The sequence below is a fragment of the Henckelia pumila genome, unplaced genomic scaffold (genome assembly GCF_033568475.1).
Source record: "Henckelia pumila isolate YLH828 unplaced genomic scaffold, ASM3356847v2 CTG_80:::fragment_1, whole genome shotgun sequence".
Taxonomy (NCBI): Eukaryota; Viridiplantae; Streptophyta; class Magnoliopsida; order Lamiales; family Gesneriaceae; genus Henckelia; species Henckelia pumila.
Genome location: NW_027331883.1, coordinates 1,278,055 through 1,296,728, shown reverse-complemented (window position 1 = coordinate 1,296,728; position 18,674 = coordinate 1,278,055). Strand labels below are relative to the sequence as shown.

Sequence of the window (18,674 nt, the reverse complement as noted above, 5' to 3'; positions counted from 1 at the left end):
ATGCATCTTCAACTGTCGAGAAGCATAGGCAATAACATGTCCATGCTGTGTAAGAACACATCCTAACCCCTGACCAGAGGCATCAGTATAGACAACATAACCTCCTGATCCAGAAGGTAGCACAGGTGCAGTAGTAAGACGTCCACACAGTTCGTGAAATGACTCCTCACAATTCGATGACCATATGAAGAAAACATCTTTCCGAGTAAGCTATGTCAAAGGCCTCGCCAACTGTGAAAAATTCTCGATGAACCGACGGTAATAACCAGCTAGACCCAAGAAACTACGAATCTCAGAAACCGTCGTCGGACGAGACCAGTTCAACACTGCCTCTATCTTACTAGGATCAACAGATATCCCTCCACTAGAAATCACATGACCGAGAAACACTACCCGATCAAGCCAGAATTCACACTTGCTCAATTTCGCATACAGCTGCTTATCTCGTAACGTCTGTAAAATAATCCTCAGATGCTGTGCATGCTCATTCTTGTCATGAGAATAGACAAGAATATCATCAATGAATACGATGACAAATATATCCAGATATTTTCGAAATACCTTATTCATCAGATTCATAAAGACTGCCGGTGTATTCGTCAAACCAAATGACATAACCAGAAATTCATAATGCCCGTATCTGGTCCTAAAAGCAGTCGTAGAAATATTTGAGTCTCGTACCCGCATCTGATGGTATCCAGATCTCAGATCTATTTTAGAGTAGACAAAAGTACCCTGTAATTGATCGAACAGATCATCAATCCGCGGCAAAGGATACTTATTCTTGATGGTGACACGATTCAGCTGCCTGTAATCAATACATAATCGTATCGATCCATCATTCTTCTTGACGAACAAAATAGGTGCTCCCCACGGAGAAACACTCGGACGAATATATCCCTTATCAAGCAGATCCTGCAACTGCTGTTTCAATTCTCTAATCTCTAACGGTGCCAGACGATAAGGTGCTCGGGATATAGGTGTAGTTTCTGGTACTAGATCAATACCAAATTCAACCTCTCGAACCGGAGGAAAACCAGGAATCTCATCAGGGAATACATCAGGAAACTCGCTGACAACCGATAGCTGATCAATACCTGGACTACTCGTGGACATATCAATTGCATAAATGAGGTAGCCCTCCACACCTGACTCCAAGACATGACATGCCTTCAGAGCCGAAACAAGTGGCACCGGAGGTCGTGCACCCTCACCATAAAAGTACCAGCTATCACCCTCATCAAACTGTACCAGACGCTGATAACAATCCACAGTAGCGTGATACAAAGTCAGCATATCTATTCTCAAAATACAATCAAAATCTGTCATCGCTAATATCATCAAATTACCCGATAACACATGACCCTCAAACTCTAGAAGACAATCCATCACTAGACGCTTAGTTACTACCTCCTGCTCCAGCGGAGTAGATACAACTAAATCCATATCTAATGATACATAAGGTAATCTATGTCTCTTAACAAAACGGCTAGAAATAAAGGAATGCGATGATCCAGTATCAATTAAAACAAGTGCAGGAATACCACATAACAAAAAGGTACCTGCCAACATGCGATCGCTTTCCTCAGTAGCCTGATCCTGAGACAGAGCCTGCCCTTGTGACTGTGGACGGTAACCAGAAGAAATCTGTGGTGCTGGCTGCTGACGTGGAAAAGTAGAAGTCTGAGATCCAACCTGTAATCCCGATCCACTAGCAGAACCCATACGGTGAGGACAATCTCTCCGCAGATGTCTCTGCTCACCACAAATATAACAAGCACCAGTAGCCTTTTGACATGAAGCTGCAGGATGCTTCCCACCACAGTGACTGTAAAACTCCTCCTTCTTCTTCTTTTTCCTGAAACGGAATATATACCTCGTGAACCACGAGAACCAGATGAAGTAGTAGTAGTAGAATAAGAAATAGGTTCAGATTGCATAACAGATTGAGCCCTAGGCTCAAAAGATCCACTAGGCTGTCCTGGCATCATCAACAGTGCCCGCCTATTGCTGTTCTCCACTTGACGACAACGGTTCACCAAAATCTCATAAGATGTCGGATCATCACAGACAAAAACTTGTGAGTAGATATCTTGATTCAAGCCTTGCAGAAAGATATCATACTTGGATGCATCACTGTCATTAATATGAGGACTAAAAGGTAGCATATCAAGAAATCGTTGCTGATATCGATCAATAGTCATTGATCCTTGCCTCAGAGTTAGCAACTCCATGGATCGTGTTTAACGAACAGCTGGAGGAAAATACAGTTTCTGAAACTGCTGACAAAAATTCCCCCAAGTCACCTGTCCTCTCTCAGTACGTGTCTGAGTAGCTTTGGCATCCCACCATAAGCATGCTCGATCCTCTAGAACGAATTCTAGAACTTCCAATTTCTGCTCTTCAGTACACTCGAAAGCTCGAAACGCACTCTCGAGTTTAGACATCCAGCCTCTTGCCTGTTCCGAATTCTCGCCTCCTACCAAAGGTTTCGGTCCTACATGCATGAACTTATTGATATTGTAGAAGCGTCTACCCTCATGAGGACGATACTGATCATCATGATGACGATGATGATGATGATGACCACCTCCCTGGCCAACACTACCGTGACTCTCGTTAGCCATATCATGAAAAAAATTGCACATTAAAATCTCAAATGCGCAATAATTACTCAAGACTAATTCTAAATCCCAAGTACTAATTCCCAAAATCTATGCATGCTCTGATACCAAAAATGTAGTGACCCTGCATGGAATCACCTACTAACTGGCAACTAATAGCATGCATTAAACTTAATACAGCAAAATACTTAACAGAGTAAAACGTGCGGAAACATAATCCATAACTTATATATCAGCTTAGTAAAATATATCCAGGCTTAATATTGTAGTGATACAACCATATCGAAAAAAACTTAAAAGTAAACATTATACAGCTATATCGAATCCTGCTGTATAATAAACTCCTCAAGGCTCCTGTTCCCTAGTCCTGCCTTGAACTACCAGCTCCGTCCATCATGCGACATGCCCCGTGGAATAGGGTGTCCAAGATAACAACTAGGACGTGAGCGCTAACGCTCAGTACATAAACATGAGTAAACATATGTATATAGTGCATGCAACATGATGACTGGTAAAGAGTCATCTGAAAAGTCATGCTCAGTACCGGCGCCACATGAGTGCTGCCATCGCACGGATCAACCTCTGGGTGCAACCACACTCGTCTAGTACACCAGAGTAGTCAGACATACATGTCCCCACCGTCGCGGTACTCTCAGTGACAGACTGTCGAGTATAGAGCTGAGCGGCTCTATAATCAGGTATAACAAGGTATAGACTCAACGTGTATATGCACATGACATATGAGTATAAAAAGCGATAAATCATATATCATGCCATATAATAATGTCAAATAAATGCAACATATAAACATGTATACTCGCTGGCAATCTCAGTCAATGTGTACGTACCTCTAGGCTAGTTCAAGTATAGTAGATCCTAGGTTCCAAGCCTATATTCAAAAGTTCATCGTATCACTATACCAGTTCTATAAGCCTTAACTAAGCTAATAAGTACTCCCAAACTTAAATAGATTTCCGGACCATACCTTTGTCCGTAGATAGCCCTTTGGAGTTGCTAGTCCCGGATGACTATAACCACACCTTGGTTATTTCAGAACCTCTATTATAACCGATAGAGCCCTCAAGTGTATAACTCACTCTATATAACTGATCGAAGAAGGAAACTCGGAATTCGTATTTGAAAATGAACTCCGGAGACCCCTATTTATAGCCAAAATTTTCGGACACGAACGTTGCGTCTGTTTGGGTTCGTTGCGTCCGTTCCTGCATGTTTGACACTTGTCAAAACTCGTAGCTTAGTCATCAAGCCACCTCATGCCTGCCTGTATCTCAAGGAACGTTGCGTCCGTTGAGGAACGTTGCGTCCGTTCTGCCCCTCCATCGTTGCGTCCGATGGCCAACGAAAGCTCTGTTCGTCAAATCATCTTTCTAGTTTATTAAGCGTCGAAATTGGTTAATTACTAACCCTTAATCATCTTTAACATATTATTACCTTAAAATGGGTTCTGGGTTACTACACAAACGGTCCAGATATGGTGTTTATGGAAATTTTGAAAAAGTTGCAGGAAATTCTCAGTTCATTCACGACCAATTTTACACAAAAAGGGTACAAGATTAATTATTTCAAGATTTTTAGCAGAATCACTGCATTATCAATAAATTTATTGAAATTTTATGAATATTAAAAAGGATTGAATTATAATGGTATGATTAAAATTGACAAATACATATACCTCACATTAAGTAATATTAAATCATAAAATAAAATTTACAATCGCTATGCAACATTTCAAATTTGCATAATCTATCCTATTTTTTGGATGACGAGAGAATAGAAATGTTGCATAATCTATCCTATTTTTTGGATGACGAGAGAATCTGCAATCGCTATTTTTCAAAGATACGCTGAGCAAAGTGTGAACAGAGACCCCTGCTTAAACTTGTTTAGAATATTGCTTTTGAGCCCTCAAACTTAGCACAGTGATCAGAAAATTGTATTATCGAGTCTATGTTTTAATGATAGCACGAGAGAGTAAATTTAATTAGATTTGTGTTTTTTAGTTGATAGATTTTAAATCCATAAATTTTATTATAGTTTTATTGTTTCGATGAAATTGTATATAAACAATAAATCAAAATACTACTTTACACATTAGTGATATCAAGATAGACTGAATTTTAAATGACAATATTATTTGGTCAACTTAAAACACATTTTAGTCAACATGAAATATTATATAAACACGTTATCTTAACGATAAAATAGAATTAAAATTATCGAATTTGAAATATAACCATTCAAACGTAACCTTACATCGTTTTTATTTATTAAATTAATATTATCGTATTGATTTGTTTTTGTCAAATTGCATTAAATTATCGGATGACATAACATAACGTACTAAATTCAATATTATATTATGTTCTCAAAAAATAAAATAAAATCAACATTATAATACAATACCGGGCCACATATTCGTAAATTTCCCTCGAACTTCCTAAAATATCCAAATTCGCCAAACCATTTTCAGCTCAGTCCCTTTTCAAGTCTCATCATCTCTCGTTCGTTTCAGTGTATGGTGCTCGCCCTTCACTATTTCGGAAATCGAAAATTTATAAACCGAAAGAAAGATGGAAATTCTTGACTGTCTTCATCTCCCCAAAACGATGAACTTCCAAAAATTCAAGCAAGCCCACGTCTCGTCTCATGCAATTTCACCCAAATTTGACAAATTTGCTGCCAAAAGAACTCAACACACAACTCCAAGTCCCATCTGTGCGCACTTTGAGCAGAGGCCGAACGCCAGGGCCCTTTGTATAGGAGCTGCTGGAATTGCTTTGATTTCCCTCGTGGGACCCTCAAATGCTGTGGAGTCGCCATTTTTAAGTGAACCTTCCAATGCACTTTCTTTGCCCACCTGGGCTATTCATGTTTCCAGTGTTGCTGAATGGTAATGATGTTTCAGTTTGTAAAGAATCGATTTTTTTACAGTTACCTTTCGTTGCGCATTTCGCCTTGGCTCTACGCCAAAATGTGGGCAGGCTAACTAAGCTTGAGCTTTCTTTGAGTTCTCTTGATGGGGCCTCACATTGCTATTGGTGGTGTCTAAGAGCCGAGTAGCGGGAGCCCTAGAACATTAGTTTTATGTCGAGAATTTGGTCCTTTATAATATTTCAAGCTAGATTAAGTTGCATATTTTGATAACTGGTAACTGAGGAAAGCAGTGGACTTCCGCTAACATTTACTTACTCAATTTGTGGGTGGTGTTGTTCTATACGGGATCCATAATAAAATTTGGGCTGACTTTTAGCTCGAGGGTCTCTCCCACTAGAAAGCTTCGTTTTTGGCTGAGCTCTCATTTCGGACCAATGGTCTAACACCTTTACTTGTGAAAGTAAAATTTTCAAGACGTTGATTTGTTGTCTCAGTGAAATAATTTATAGTCATATGTAATGCCGGACGTACTTGAAGTGTTTCTGTGCTGTCTTGTTTCTGTTTACCGGTTTATTTCAACCTACCTTTACACGCATTATCCCCATGATAGATCTAAGGGTCCTCATTTATCAATACATGCGGGTCCACTAAAAAATAATGGACCTCACATTTATTGTTAAATGTCCACCGTTAGATCTACCTCAAGGCAGTGCCTGGTAGAATCTAACTTACCCTGTTTACCATATGACATGAATTTTCTTTCCATAAAAGGGTCACTGCGATGGTTTTGGTATGGCAATACGGGGAGAAATCTGGGTTTGAATCTTGGAAGGGTCTCTCTTGGGGAATGGTGAATTATGCTTCCCTTTCTTGTAAATTTAATTTTGTTTGTGTGGAGATTCATGCATAGTATATCTTCAATTGTATTTTGTGCCTTAGATCTGTAATTTTGAAGCCTTTGGTTGCATTTGGACCCAATTCTTAGTCTATTGCACTGGTGAAGTTCGATTTTCTGATAAAGATATATAATTTATTGTTGTCCTCCAAGAAAAATATGTTTTCGGATAAAATAGTAGGTTTGTTGGCAATGTGTTTTGGTTTGAATGATGTTTGAATTTGTTATTACAGATTTTGACGTGCATTTTACCTATTTTGTTAGGTACCCCTATTAGGTGGTGCCTTCTGCGCCTGTACATGGCATTTCTTTTATAACTCAGAGTCACTTGAGGTAAAAATTTTGCATTGGCTTTTAAAAGAAGTTACATAGCATCTGTTGACTACATGAAAGATTGCTGAATGAAGGTTTATACTTACTAGTTGCTATCCATCATTATACTTGATCAGTTACATGAAGTTCGACTGAGTGCTTCCAACAGTTTTTAGGTTACGAGAAAGAGAGAAGTAATGAAATTACAAATGTAGAGGTTAAAGATCTTTTCAGTGATGTTTGCAAATATTAGAAATTAGATTTCTACAAGAGCTAAAAGATTGGCCTTATAAGATTAAACTTCAGAACAATTGCTTATTAACATCTGGAAAATGAGAATTCTAGCAATCCTCCATATCTCTCTTGTATATTTTTTCTTCTCGTTTGGTTTAAGCATATGATGATTATGAATGAAACAGTTGTGTTTTCTACTGTTGGTCCCACAGCTAGACTTCTTCCATAACATCAACTACTCAGTCTACTCTTTCAGTGATTCCTGAATCATCTGATCAAGGTTTTGGCTGCATAACCAAAGCTTTTTCGCATCTTGATGGTGCTTGGAGGCTTCAGGACCAAGTTTAGGAATCTCAAGTTGCTTCTTCAAAGTTTGTGCTGGCATAATGTCCCTAAGAATATTTCCACGACTAATATGATTCATAGTTCGGTGTCATTGATCTAGTAACTAGTAAAAGTGTGCTACATTTGATGACTGGCGTAGGGGTTCTATGTGTTGCCAGAACTGATATGCATCGGAAAAACAAAATATTGTGACGTTCATGGGGGCAATCAATTGCTTTAAAAACAATTCTTACTATGTTTAGTAAATCATACACAACGAATCGGATTATTGCCTAACAATGTATGCCATGGGATGGTGCACAGAAAGTATCACGAACCAATGAGCATTATTAAATATTGATGCTGTGCATTCCTTCAACTCCAATATTGGTTTGATTCAGTTAACTTTCCAGGCCTACAAACCAAGAGGGATCATGTCCTAATTGTGGAGTTACCCCGCTCAGGCCTTCACTATGTGTTGGACAGAGACAGTTGCTTGTTTATAATCTAGTTAATATTTACATGATCAGTACTCTGCATTCTAGACCCCTTTACTTTTGTTGTTGGATATTTATATACCAATGTTCTCATTGTGAAATCCCTTTCGTCAATGGGTACTTAAAATTGTGAAATGTCTTCTACGTTTTACAGATCTTGGTAGCACTTCAAGCGGCTTTGACTGTCATTGGTAATGTGACAATGTCCATTGCTGCATACAGAATCTACATCTCATCACAAGAAAGCTCCAAGAACTCCTGAAACCAGTAATTTCTACTTACAGATGCAACTACAGAGCCATTATTCCGATCTTGGAGTCTCGATGGTAATTCCTCTTTTTGGATGACACGGCTCACGTTCAGGGTTGCATGAAACTACCAGCAACTAGCCGGCATGTTATTCAGAATATTGTTACTCTTTGATCGTTAGGTTGTGAAGATAATTTCTCTTTTTCTGCGTTTTTCGGAAGATGCATGACAATGATTTCCATTTCTAGGAAGCTATCTCATGGAGAGGCCGGAAAATTCTTTGCCATTTGAATGCCAATGAAGGTTAAGCTGTGCTCACAGAAACAGAGTTCCTACACAGTGGTTGCTGGTGAGTTAGCCAATCAAGTCAATATATTTATTTCCAGTCTTTGGAGAAAAGTTTTGCTGTAAGATTATTAGTTTGACAAATGGACTTAACTCTAGTTGTCATAATTTGGATTTGGAACTCAAGAAATTGGCGAAGATGGTCATTTACATTGCTAATTCCATGTAACTTCACATGGAAATGTTATTGGAAATATATTTTGGGTGTCATGTAACTTCATATCATCTCCAATGCTAGAAAAAAATAAGCCTGACCCTTGCCTCGTTTTCTCGCAGTACTCTGCTGTTTCTTTCGTGTCCTACTAGATTAGTCATCCTACTATATATCTGGTCTTCTTAATCCACTGGCTTATCATCCGTCAGTGGTGAAAAATGTATTTTTTACGCATCGGAGAACATGATATGAAGTTACATGATTGGTATAAGTTTTCTTTTGAATTTAAGAATGGATAATAGCTGATTATTGATGAAGACCATGATATTATGTTGTAAAGGCAGTTACTAAGACTGCGATTGAATAGCCAATTATTATTTAATTCTCTTTCAATTCCATTATGTGCAAAACAATATGATACACGCAATAACATAAATTGCAGTCACTCAAAAATGATATAACCTTTAGGACGTTTTTCCTTGGCCATTTATCACGTATGATTACAAAGGTTTCAAGATTTGTACATTCAATCACAAGTTTACACAAATTTGTGCAAGAAAAACCCATATTTTTTACAAGGTTTTTATTAACATTTCATATGCTTGCACAACAATTCGTATACATCTTTTTACTATATTGATATTGACTAGATATCGATCAATAAATCGAGTTGACGACATTGCGCGTGATTCCTCGGTTCTACCAAGGAAGAGTAGCCCCTCTTCTCAATGGAGGCGATGAGTTAAAAATTTCTTGTCCAAGCTCCCTGACCTTCCCGATTAGTATTGTTTGCTCCGACTCAAGTTGAACCATGTACTCTTCTTGAGTATCATGAAGAGTTTCAAGCTCGCTCAACGATTTGGATACTCCTTCGAGATCGTTCTTGTTGATCAGAGATTGAACCTTGATCATCATTTGTTTCATCTGATCACACCCAAGAGACATACAAATTCTTTCATGTAAGTAGTGAGTATCCTAAGTTCTTGGCATGAAATACTACAAGAAAATGGATGAAAGTTGGAGATGAAATACTAATGGTTTCAACCTGCATGGAAATTTCACGATGCAGATTAGTTGGGGACAGCGCAGAATCAATGCTTGATCTCTTCTCTGATTCGGGTAATTTTCTTGTAATTTGAACATGGATTTCTCCCCTTTTCACTCCTTGAAGAGGTATCCATTTTTCAGCCATCTGGTTGGGAGACAACATCTGGTATTCAACGACGCAATCTCCTATACTGGATCTTGGTAAAAGAGTGTTGTGATCTTTCACGTGCAACACGAGGGGGCTACCATCATCAAGGAATTCGAACGTCTGATGCCATTTTGGATTCAGTGTTTTGTACATAACCTGCAAAAAGAGAAATGCCAGAGAGCATGAAACCAAGACTTGGCCTTCCGCAAAAAGATTACCCCACATGAATCTTCAAAAAAACGAGCTATCTGAAAACAGGGCAGAAGAGGGACCTTAGTACGTCGTTTTATGTTCCCGAAGTGGATCCTCACATAGGGATCACTGGTTCCCCGGAGATCGGCAGCGACAAGATCTCTTGCTTCGATAAGAACCAGTTCGATCAAACCATTGGCTAAAGTTGCCTGTGAACCCTGAAGAACATCAAGAAAATACAGTTCAAATCAAACTTCCAGTAGAATTCATGGCCTGCTAATCAGCTCACTACTGGAGAAGATAGCTTCAACCTCAAATCTAACGTTCTTTTCATATATCTTGTTTCATTCGCAGGCAAGAATGAATGTCCACAAGTACCTTGGAATTTTCGTTATCTTCCACTTTAACTGCCTCTATCTGAAGCTGTAGCTCTCCCGATTTCACTTTCTCGAGGGGTATACACACATCTCTCGTACACCCTTCTACAAGTCCTTCCAAGTTCACCCGAGCACTGCCAATGCTCTCATCACTAAATGTCTCTTCAGTATAGCATTTGATTTTCAGACACTCCCCACCTACTAACTCGTCAAACTCAAACTTCTGATTCCAAATGGGGTTGGAAGTGTGCGAGACGGTTCTTGTTCTTTGAGTAGCCTAGAGATCAATAATTCGTTACATTGAAAACAATCGTGTGATCGAGGTTAAACGTTCATCTCAAAATTACCTTCCCATACTGCAATTTAACATAAGGATCAGATTTCCCAATTTTGTCCTTCACAAGAAGGTCCTTGCCCTCTAGAACGGTGATGTAAATTCTCTTCCCAGTTTTGTATAAATAGTTTGGAGTCCTATATAGTGGTGGATGAGAGCTTGAGCTGAGACTAGACAAGCTATGTGAGCCATCGGAAAACTGCCACTCTTTAAGTACAATCTTCACCGTAAGCTGCAAGGTGTTTAGAATATCATTAGCAAAGTATGGCTAACGGGATGCACTCGAACGAAAGAAATGGTTGAAGAGGAGCCAAGAATAGGCTATTTATGACAGTATCACTATGCAGTTGGGTGGCAAGAAAATGTGATAGAAACATACGCCTCCAATATTACTACCCTCAAATGGGACTGTCATTTGGATTTCTTTCCCACATAGCTCAGCGTGCTTGGCAATCACAGAGGAATCAGAACCAATGGCCCAAAAGATAGTCGAATCGTCTGGCACATGTCTCATCTGCATCGATTGGGAGAAAAAAGGCCGTATAAAAGAGTGCCCCACCGAGTGAAATCAACAAGAGATTCAAGACAAAGGTATACCTTTACTTCACAGCTTGTAAGGTAGTCATATTTTACACTTCCTGGAGTGCATTCATAAAGGTTGAATTTGATGACTCCTGCATTATCATGTAGAATCAGGTTAAATGTCGAGCCCCACATAGGATTAGATCCCACCCTCGTATCCGTTTTCCTTGTTAGTTCATCCAGTTCAATCTCAATAAACGTCTGAAGCTCTTTGTTGGATCGATCCTCCACATGGGCATCTATTGAAGAGCTTGTTTGTTTTGCGGAAGAGCTGCTCCTCCAATTACTCCTAGAAAGTTTACTTGCAGAGACCACTGTTACATATAATACACCACCTACTGCTTTCTTTTGTAAATCTACGGCTGACAAAGCAAGACATTGACGTCGAGGTTCAACCATCCGTTTATTCAATGTATCTGTAGCAGTTTTAATCTGTAAAGTAAACAACACGACTAATTTCGTGCACGTGGGAAGGATGTAAGAAGAAAAAAGTTCTAAATTACATTATGACAATGATAGTTGTTAAAAGTCATACCAGCCACGAAGAAACGCCTGGTAGCTCTGTTGCTGGAAGAGACTGGCTTACACCACTCCCAAAGGCAACACCTATTCTTACATCAGGAGTTGATACAAATGAGTATACAATGGCTTTCCCTTCTAAAATGGGCACCAAAAGAAGCTGCATATTCAAAGTAAAATAAGCGAAAAAGTTTGAACGAATAAGGCCGCCTGGGAAATGAACATTCTTATTTAATCAACAAGAAAACAAGATGATAAATTTGTCACTTACATCACCCTTAATGTGGATGCTATTCACGATTATTCGAGCTGTTCCTTTAAGTGGCTTTGCCAACTTGGCAGACATCAAGATATTTACATCAGTTGTGTCCCAGTTGAAACCCAAATGCATGACTCGCTGTTTCACAAGACAGTGTCTGTTATGCTTCAATTCTTGCATCAGAAGAGCAAAGGAAAGATTCCAAGAGGATTCTTTCAAGTTTTCACCAAATATACAAACCAAATTGAAGCTTGAAAATAAATCAAACCTGATCACCTGAAGTTGTTGCCCATCGGATTCCATTCAGTCCGAGTACTGGAGGACAAGAACCAAGTGAAAATTCTTGCAACTCAATCTTTTCCTACGAAGTAGAAGCATGTTGTCAGGCATGATTTTGCACAATATAGAATCATAATCAACGAGTTCTTCATATGATGAGAATGGAAAATCAGAACTCACAAATAGCCTTGATTTTCGATGCTTCAAGCGTCGCTGCACAATTAATAGAGGATTAGCATACGCAAATATCGAAAAGCTAAGACACCGATTTTAATCTTTCTGGCAAATATTTTCATTGTCAAGTCAATACATATTTCTGGCAAATATTTTCATTGTCAAGTCAATACATAAACGACTAAGGAAAAAGATAATGTTCAAAACAAAACCAAGTAAAATTTTTTTTTTCTTCAACACGATCATGAACGGATATGCTTGTGAAAAAAAGAAGTTACAGTGACCTTAACTGCTATGAAGCACAGAATAGTTTACCTCAATAATAGATGAAAATCGCGTAGAAAGCTTGGGATCTATATAGTTCGACCATACATCAGTTAACAGCTTGTTCAACCATTCACATTGTTGTAAAGGCGTTGCTGGCTGAACAGATACAAAAAATAGAAGCCTCAATGTAAATGTGGAAAAGTAAATAAGCATGTATAAATAAAAGCTAGATGTTTGTAGAGGGAAATTAAGAAGATAGTTACCGAAGTCTGCAAAGTTAATTGCATCCATTTCTTATTCAAGTCCTCCTCTAATATTCGGCGTCGATAGCTTCCATACTGCAAAAGACAAGACGAAGCTCTAAACATTCAGAAACAATTTGAAACCCAAAGGAGTTGAGTGACTAAGACTTGATGCATTTCATTACAAGTGATTCACATTACTCTGCTGTGAAATTAGTATTACTTCTAGAAATGCAATATTCATAAAGGGCAGTGAAATTAGTACATCATCTAAGTAGCATTCTGCTGTTAACTTACCTTTGTTATGAATAGTGTGTTTGTTTGGAAATATTATTTGTTTTGTTTAATGTACTGAAATAGAACTAAATGGAAGTGAAAAAGAGCATGACCCAATCCATAAAATGAATCTTTCTCCCTAATGCTTCTTCCCCACCTCTGACACATATCTCCTACCATATTCTTACAATTCTAGAGTTCGGATTTCCTCTAGTTAACCATTAACAATTTATGTCACGAGGGCAAGGGCTGATGACTGATCCAGAGTGGGCATAGGAACCTAAATCGGATGATTTTTTCAATTTCAACAATCTTTTTATAAAGTAAAGTTTCTCCACCACTAGATCTTCATCTAATCCACACTGTTAATTCGCCACAAACCCAATTATTTGCATTCAGCATAAGTGAACAATTCGGGTCAATGGATCTTGAGATGTTACAAAACAGCACAGTATGGTTGACCAAAATCAATTTCCTTTTTTCCAAAATTTCGGAAACAGTGTATTGCAAAGTAATAAATATTTCTATGGAAAAACCGACAACAAGTAACCATATATCACGTGGAAAATCAATCAGATTAAAGAAAAAAAAGGTAATGGAAATGACCTGAATTGTAGCCCAGACAGCCAGAGCAAGAGCAAGCCAAGTGAAAAGAGAGAAAAGCCACTTCTCAAATGCCCAAAGAAGAAGCAACAAAGGAACCATGAGCAGAACTGGAGGCTTTTCATCCATCATCTTGATCAAGATTTCCTCTGCCTCAAACCAGCCAAAAGATCTCATTTTTACTCTGCCCATCTGCTTATAATAACTCAAAAATCCGCGTAACTGGAAAATTCGCTAAAATTTTATCGTCTCTCGAAAATTGATCATAGTCTCGAAGGCCAAAAGGGATGCCTAAATCTCAAAGAAGGAAGCACAAACGATACAGTTTACTTCATGCAACCATTAATTAGAGCCGGTAGGCGTTACGGTTGGTTGATAATGAAGAAAAGGGGACTTCAAACATTTACTCATTGTTTGCGCGTTATCAAGTCGGCCAAAATACCGGACAGGTTAAGAAACCATCGTGATCAAAAAAATCTCAAGGATCTTTTATCCCAGGACGATTTTTTGACGCAGCGAAATCGTCTCACAAAAATTTTTATGATTTTTCTATCGAAATATATTTTTACTTATTCAGCTGTTAGTACATGACGACGTTTGCTATTATTTTGTCTTAACTTATAGTTGAGATTATTGTAAAATTGTTTTGGGTTGACCACAACACATTTACTATAATTTTGTCTTAACTTATGGTTAAGATTATTATAGAATTGATTTGGGTTGACTCAAGCTTGATTTGATCTGATCCCATTTTAACTTAATAGGTTTTTTTTTCCATAATGATGTAAGAATTAAACTTTTTATTTTTTAGTGTCCACTAGATAAAGGAAAATGCTACGTGTATATGGAAGATTACACAGTGGATTACCAATAACATTTGAAATTACAAAATTATTCCTTCATTTTATTTGAAAAAAAAAAACTTTTCAAAAATATAAATCACCTGTTAATAGATAAACCACCGAGCTTATTATGCACGACAGACTTGCACGAGAAAATGTTGTTATGAGAAATGGAATCTCACAATTTGTCAAAAAGTAATTTTTTTGGGAAAAAAAAATTAGATATAATACTAATAACTACAACCGCTATAAATGAAAAGTCTGGTCAACAACAAAGAAAAGTTCAAAGGCGACCAACTTTACTCAATTCCACCATCGCATTCGCACCTCTATAATTTACCAAATTTATATTTTTTCATTGTTTTTTAGGTTGATGAGATCATAACATACAGATATGTATTTAATTTAAGTGTATGAAATCAATATATTTTTATGACTCCAAATGTTTAAATTTATTTGAAACCATTAGACGTTGCATTAAGATATCACTCTTTATGTTAGTTTAAACCGATCCGTTCTCATATTTATTGAAACTATAGCCAACCATGTCTTGATATTCTCATTGACGATTACTTTTCGCAAATACAAGAAGTTTTGGTCCAATAATCCATCTCTTTACTTCGTATGAACGAATATAAAGATTTGTCAAACATGACCAGAGTACTTACTGGCTTTGTTCTTTATCTATTTATTTTTTTCCAAAAAGAAAACAATTAATTTGAACAATACTACAACTTATTTATCCGAATTATTGATAGCATCACACTGAATACATGTCTTGCACGTTGCATGTACTGTGATTGACTGGAGTCGATATATAGAAAATCACACATATATGTTGATGTTCACGAACAGTCAATCGAGAGTCAATAATGCAATGTTTTTACAAACTACAATTTATCATGAAAATGTTTGAGGAGTAAAAATGATCCGATCACCAAAGAAATTTACTAAATGTAAACAATCTTCTTGTTGAAAAGAATGAACCACAAGAAATTAACCTCCACAAGTTCATAAACACTAAGTTCATGTACATAGTGTTTGGGAGTCCTCAACTTTTTCATAACAAAATATTGAAATTTTGTAAAAAACAAAAGCTAATAAATGGTTTTTAGAAAATCTCCCAACCATTATCATGATGTGCTAAGTTTTGCTAGAATCGACAAATTCTTGATAATACGTACCAAATTAATGGTTAAACAAGCTACAAAATGAAGCCAACAAATTAATGTCAACTTTGGATGAATTAGAGCTAAAACGGTGAGTGGCCGGAAGCCCAAAATGGCTCGTTCGGAATCTGATCGGAGGTCAGAAGATTTGGTGGCATACCTTGAAACAAAGAAGGGTCAGCCGAAATTTGGCGCTGCCGATTCTGTGGCGGCGCCGCCGCCACCTGCACACCGAAGCTCGCCTGCGGCGGAGAGGTTCCTTTCACTTGAACAGCATTATCTTCTTCTTCTTCTTCATCATCATCAAGCGGCAATCTTTCGTACGCAGCATTGCTGAATGAAGCAGCCATTACAATAACCGGCCCCGACGCAAGCAGCGGCCCCACCACGCTGCCGCCCACCACCTGCCCCTGCCCGCCGGATAAATACACGGTGAGCCCGGTGGCTGCAGGCGGAGCAGGCGGCGGCAGAAACGACCCCGTCAACGACAAGATCTCGAACCGACCCTGTAGAGTCACCACCGACCTCGGGGAGGCCGGCTGCTTCACGGTCACGTTCACCACGTACCCACTTCCGCTCATAATGCAAACACCCTTCTGGCGGCGGTGCGCGAACTTGGAGACACTGTCGATGATGTCGCAGCCGTCGGATATCTCCATGACATGGTTCCGCAGCGCGTTGCCGCCGTCGCGGGTGACGATCACCGGCGCCTTTGGTTTGTTTTTCGAACCGGCCGGTCGTCCCCGAGGCCTTCTTGATCCGGACACGTCTCCTCCTCCTCCTCCGCCGCCGCCGCCGTACTTCCCGGCGGAATCAGTGTTTCCCTCCTCGCGACTCCGCTTCTGTCCCATGTTCAGGCCGCTGGTTTCGCTCTGCTCGTCTTCGGAGTTCTGGCTGTGGCGGTGGAAACGATGCTGGAAAAAGTTATCCATTGTTTTCTCACTTTGCTAGCGACTCGATCTTAACCAAAAAGCTACAAATATATTCTACACAAGCGACTCCGATAAATGAATTCGATTCGAAGCTCGAAAATTCAAAGAAAACACAACCCAAAAAAAAAAAAAAAGCTAAGCAGACTTTGGCTTCTTCCTCTCTTTGCCTACTAATTGAAACTTTTGTTGATTTCTTTTGACTTGGATGAATCCACACAAATCGAAAAGAAAATGGAGCTAGCTATATCTTTAGGTGTCACCCACCAAATTCTAATCTAGATTTTCAAACATTTAATTCCGATCAAAGTGGACTTTAATTCCTCTCTCTCTCACACACACACACATACCATGTGTACGTCTCGTCTATCTATTCAAACCTCTCAACTACAAGCGCCCCAACTTGCATGGTTTTTCGTCCGTATGTTTGACAAATGTCTCCACCTCCTCAAACAACTCACACATTTCCTTTTGTCTGCCGTGAGTTTTAAGCTTCTAATTTCTCTTTAGCTCGGTTTGCCAAGCTTGTTCACACTGATGCGTCCAAAACACAAAAATTCTCGTGAAACGATATCAATTTTATAGTTTGGTTGATATTATCTTAAGAGTGTTTTCAAAGTAATTTCAATGGATCAGAGCACAACAGCATATCAAATGATTTGATCTGTCGTGCGATATGGCCCGTCCAAATCAAGTGGGTAGCATAAACTGATCCCAATTTTAGTTATCGGTTGGATTTCTAACCTAATCCAATTATTTAAAAAGTTCACTTTCTATTTTAAAAATATTATTTTTTTAGTGTAATTATATAGACCAAATTAATCCGTAGATTGAGAAACAGGATTTAATAAAGTTAGTAGAGGGAAGATTGCAATTTACGAATTATTGTTTAAAAAAATTAAATAACATAATATAATCTATTGACTAAAAATATCATTTAAAACTACGTCTATCAACCAAGTTGATTAAAAATCTTCAACCCAAGACAATGGAGAAGGGTGACAAAGAGCAAACAATTCACGAATCTTATATGCCTTGTGTCTCTATTATGTAAATCATCCTTGTCGTTTGTTCCAAATATACAGATATGTATCTAAATTTAACAATATTTATTCTATTTGTTTTTAATATATTATAATTACCAAACTATCGGAAAGAGAACAAAATTTATACAAGTTGTCAAGTACTCATTCATATATATAAGCATCTCAATAATATTGAAAATTTTACAGAAATTATCAATTTTTTTTTAAAAAAGTATTGGTTTAAAATTGAAATTTGATGGTTTAGATTATTAAAATTGCGGAGAAACAAATATACAAAACTAAAATTATAATTTTTCTAGTTACTGTAATAGTCAAGAAACTTGCTTTAAACATTTATGTTTTTTTTTTCCGTGTAATTAGAAACAGCCTCTATATCTACAGTCGAGTTGGATGAGCTGCACTCGGAATGGGAATAAGTATAACAGCAAAAGGGAAATTTTCAACGGTATAATAAGGTGAAAATATGGCAAACACAACACGTTTTCCACCTAAAAACACACCACAATTTACGACTTACTTATGACAATTCAATTTATATTTGTTTTTTGAGCGTGAAATAAACTTTAATTCAAATGATCCTCAACCAGTTTTAGGACAATTCAATTTATAATTATATGACTGATGCCAAATGTCTTGCACGATAATAAATCTAAAATTTAATTTTTACACCTACGGTATACATTTTTTCATATAATAATAATCTATAAGTTAAAGTAAAAATAATGATGGACAGAGTAATTTTTCAATCAAATATTTGAGTTTGAGTTTTTTTATTACTTACATGTTTATTTTCCTTATAAACATAAAAGAAATTATTTTTTTTTCATATATTTTTGCTTCCTAACAATCTATGTTCATTG

General features: G+C 37.8%; 3 protein-coding genes across 4 annotated transcripts; 1 reads left to right on the top strand and 2 right to left on the bottom strand.

Annotated features, from left to right (window-relative positions):
• The first annotated feature begins 5,120 nt into the window (after positions 1-5,120).
• Positions 5,121-8,874, top strand: LOC140873654 (uncharacterized). Its single transcript, XM_073276855.1, has 5 exons — positions 5,121-5,535; positions 6,291-6,369; positions 6,679-6,747; positions 7,936-8,107; positions 8,279-8,874. The coding sequence occupies exons 1-4, from the start codon at positions 5,216-5,218 to the stop codon at positions 8,041-8,043; spliced, it is 576 nt and encodes a 191-aa protein (XP_073132956.1). The 5' UTR covers positions 5,121-5,215; the 3' UTR covers positions 8,044-8,107; positions 8,279-8,874.
• Positions 8,875-8,947: 73 nt separating this feature from the next.
• LOC140873653 (uncharacterized) lies at positions 8,948-14,329 on the bottom strand. Of its 2 annotated transcripts, XM_073276853.1 has the most exons (14): positions 13,832-14,329; positions 12,971-13,045; positions 12,756-12,863; positions 12,447-12,479; positions 12,256-12,348; positions 12,000-12,125; positions 11,745-11,888; positions 11,225-11,641; positions 11,007-11,141; positions 10,641-10,859; positions 10,295-10,570; positions 9,997-10,134; positions 9,575-9,880; positions 8,948-9,453 (listed from the first exon to the last, which is right to left on the bottom strand). In XM_073276853.1, the coding sequence occupies exons 1-14, from the start codon at positions 14,018-14,020 to the stop codon at positions 9,229-9,231; spliced, it is 2,484 nt and encodes an 827-aa protein (XP_073132954.1). In that variant the 5' UTR covers positions 14,021-14,329; the 3' UTR covers positions 8,948-9,228. The 2 variants fall into 2 exon arrangements, with proteins under 2 accessions (XP_073132954.1, XP_073132955.1); XM_073276854.1 differs by lacking the exons at positions 12,971-13,045; positions 13,832-14,329 and having other exon boundaries at positions 12,264-12,348; positions 12,756-12,859.
• Positions 14,330-15,351: 1,022 nt separating this feature from the next.
• LOC140873630 (AT-hook motif nuclear-localized protein 22-like) lies at positions 15,352-17,188 on the bottom strand. The gene has a single exon (XM_073276819.1). It carries the CDS (start codon positions 16,769-16,771, stop codon positions 15,923-15,925), a length of 849 nt encoding a protein of 282 aa, XP_073132920.1. The 5' UTR covers positions 16,772-17,188; the 3' UTR covers positions 15,352-15,922.
• Between the last annotated feature and the right edge of the window lie 1,486 nt (positions 17,189-18,674).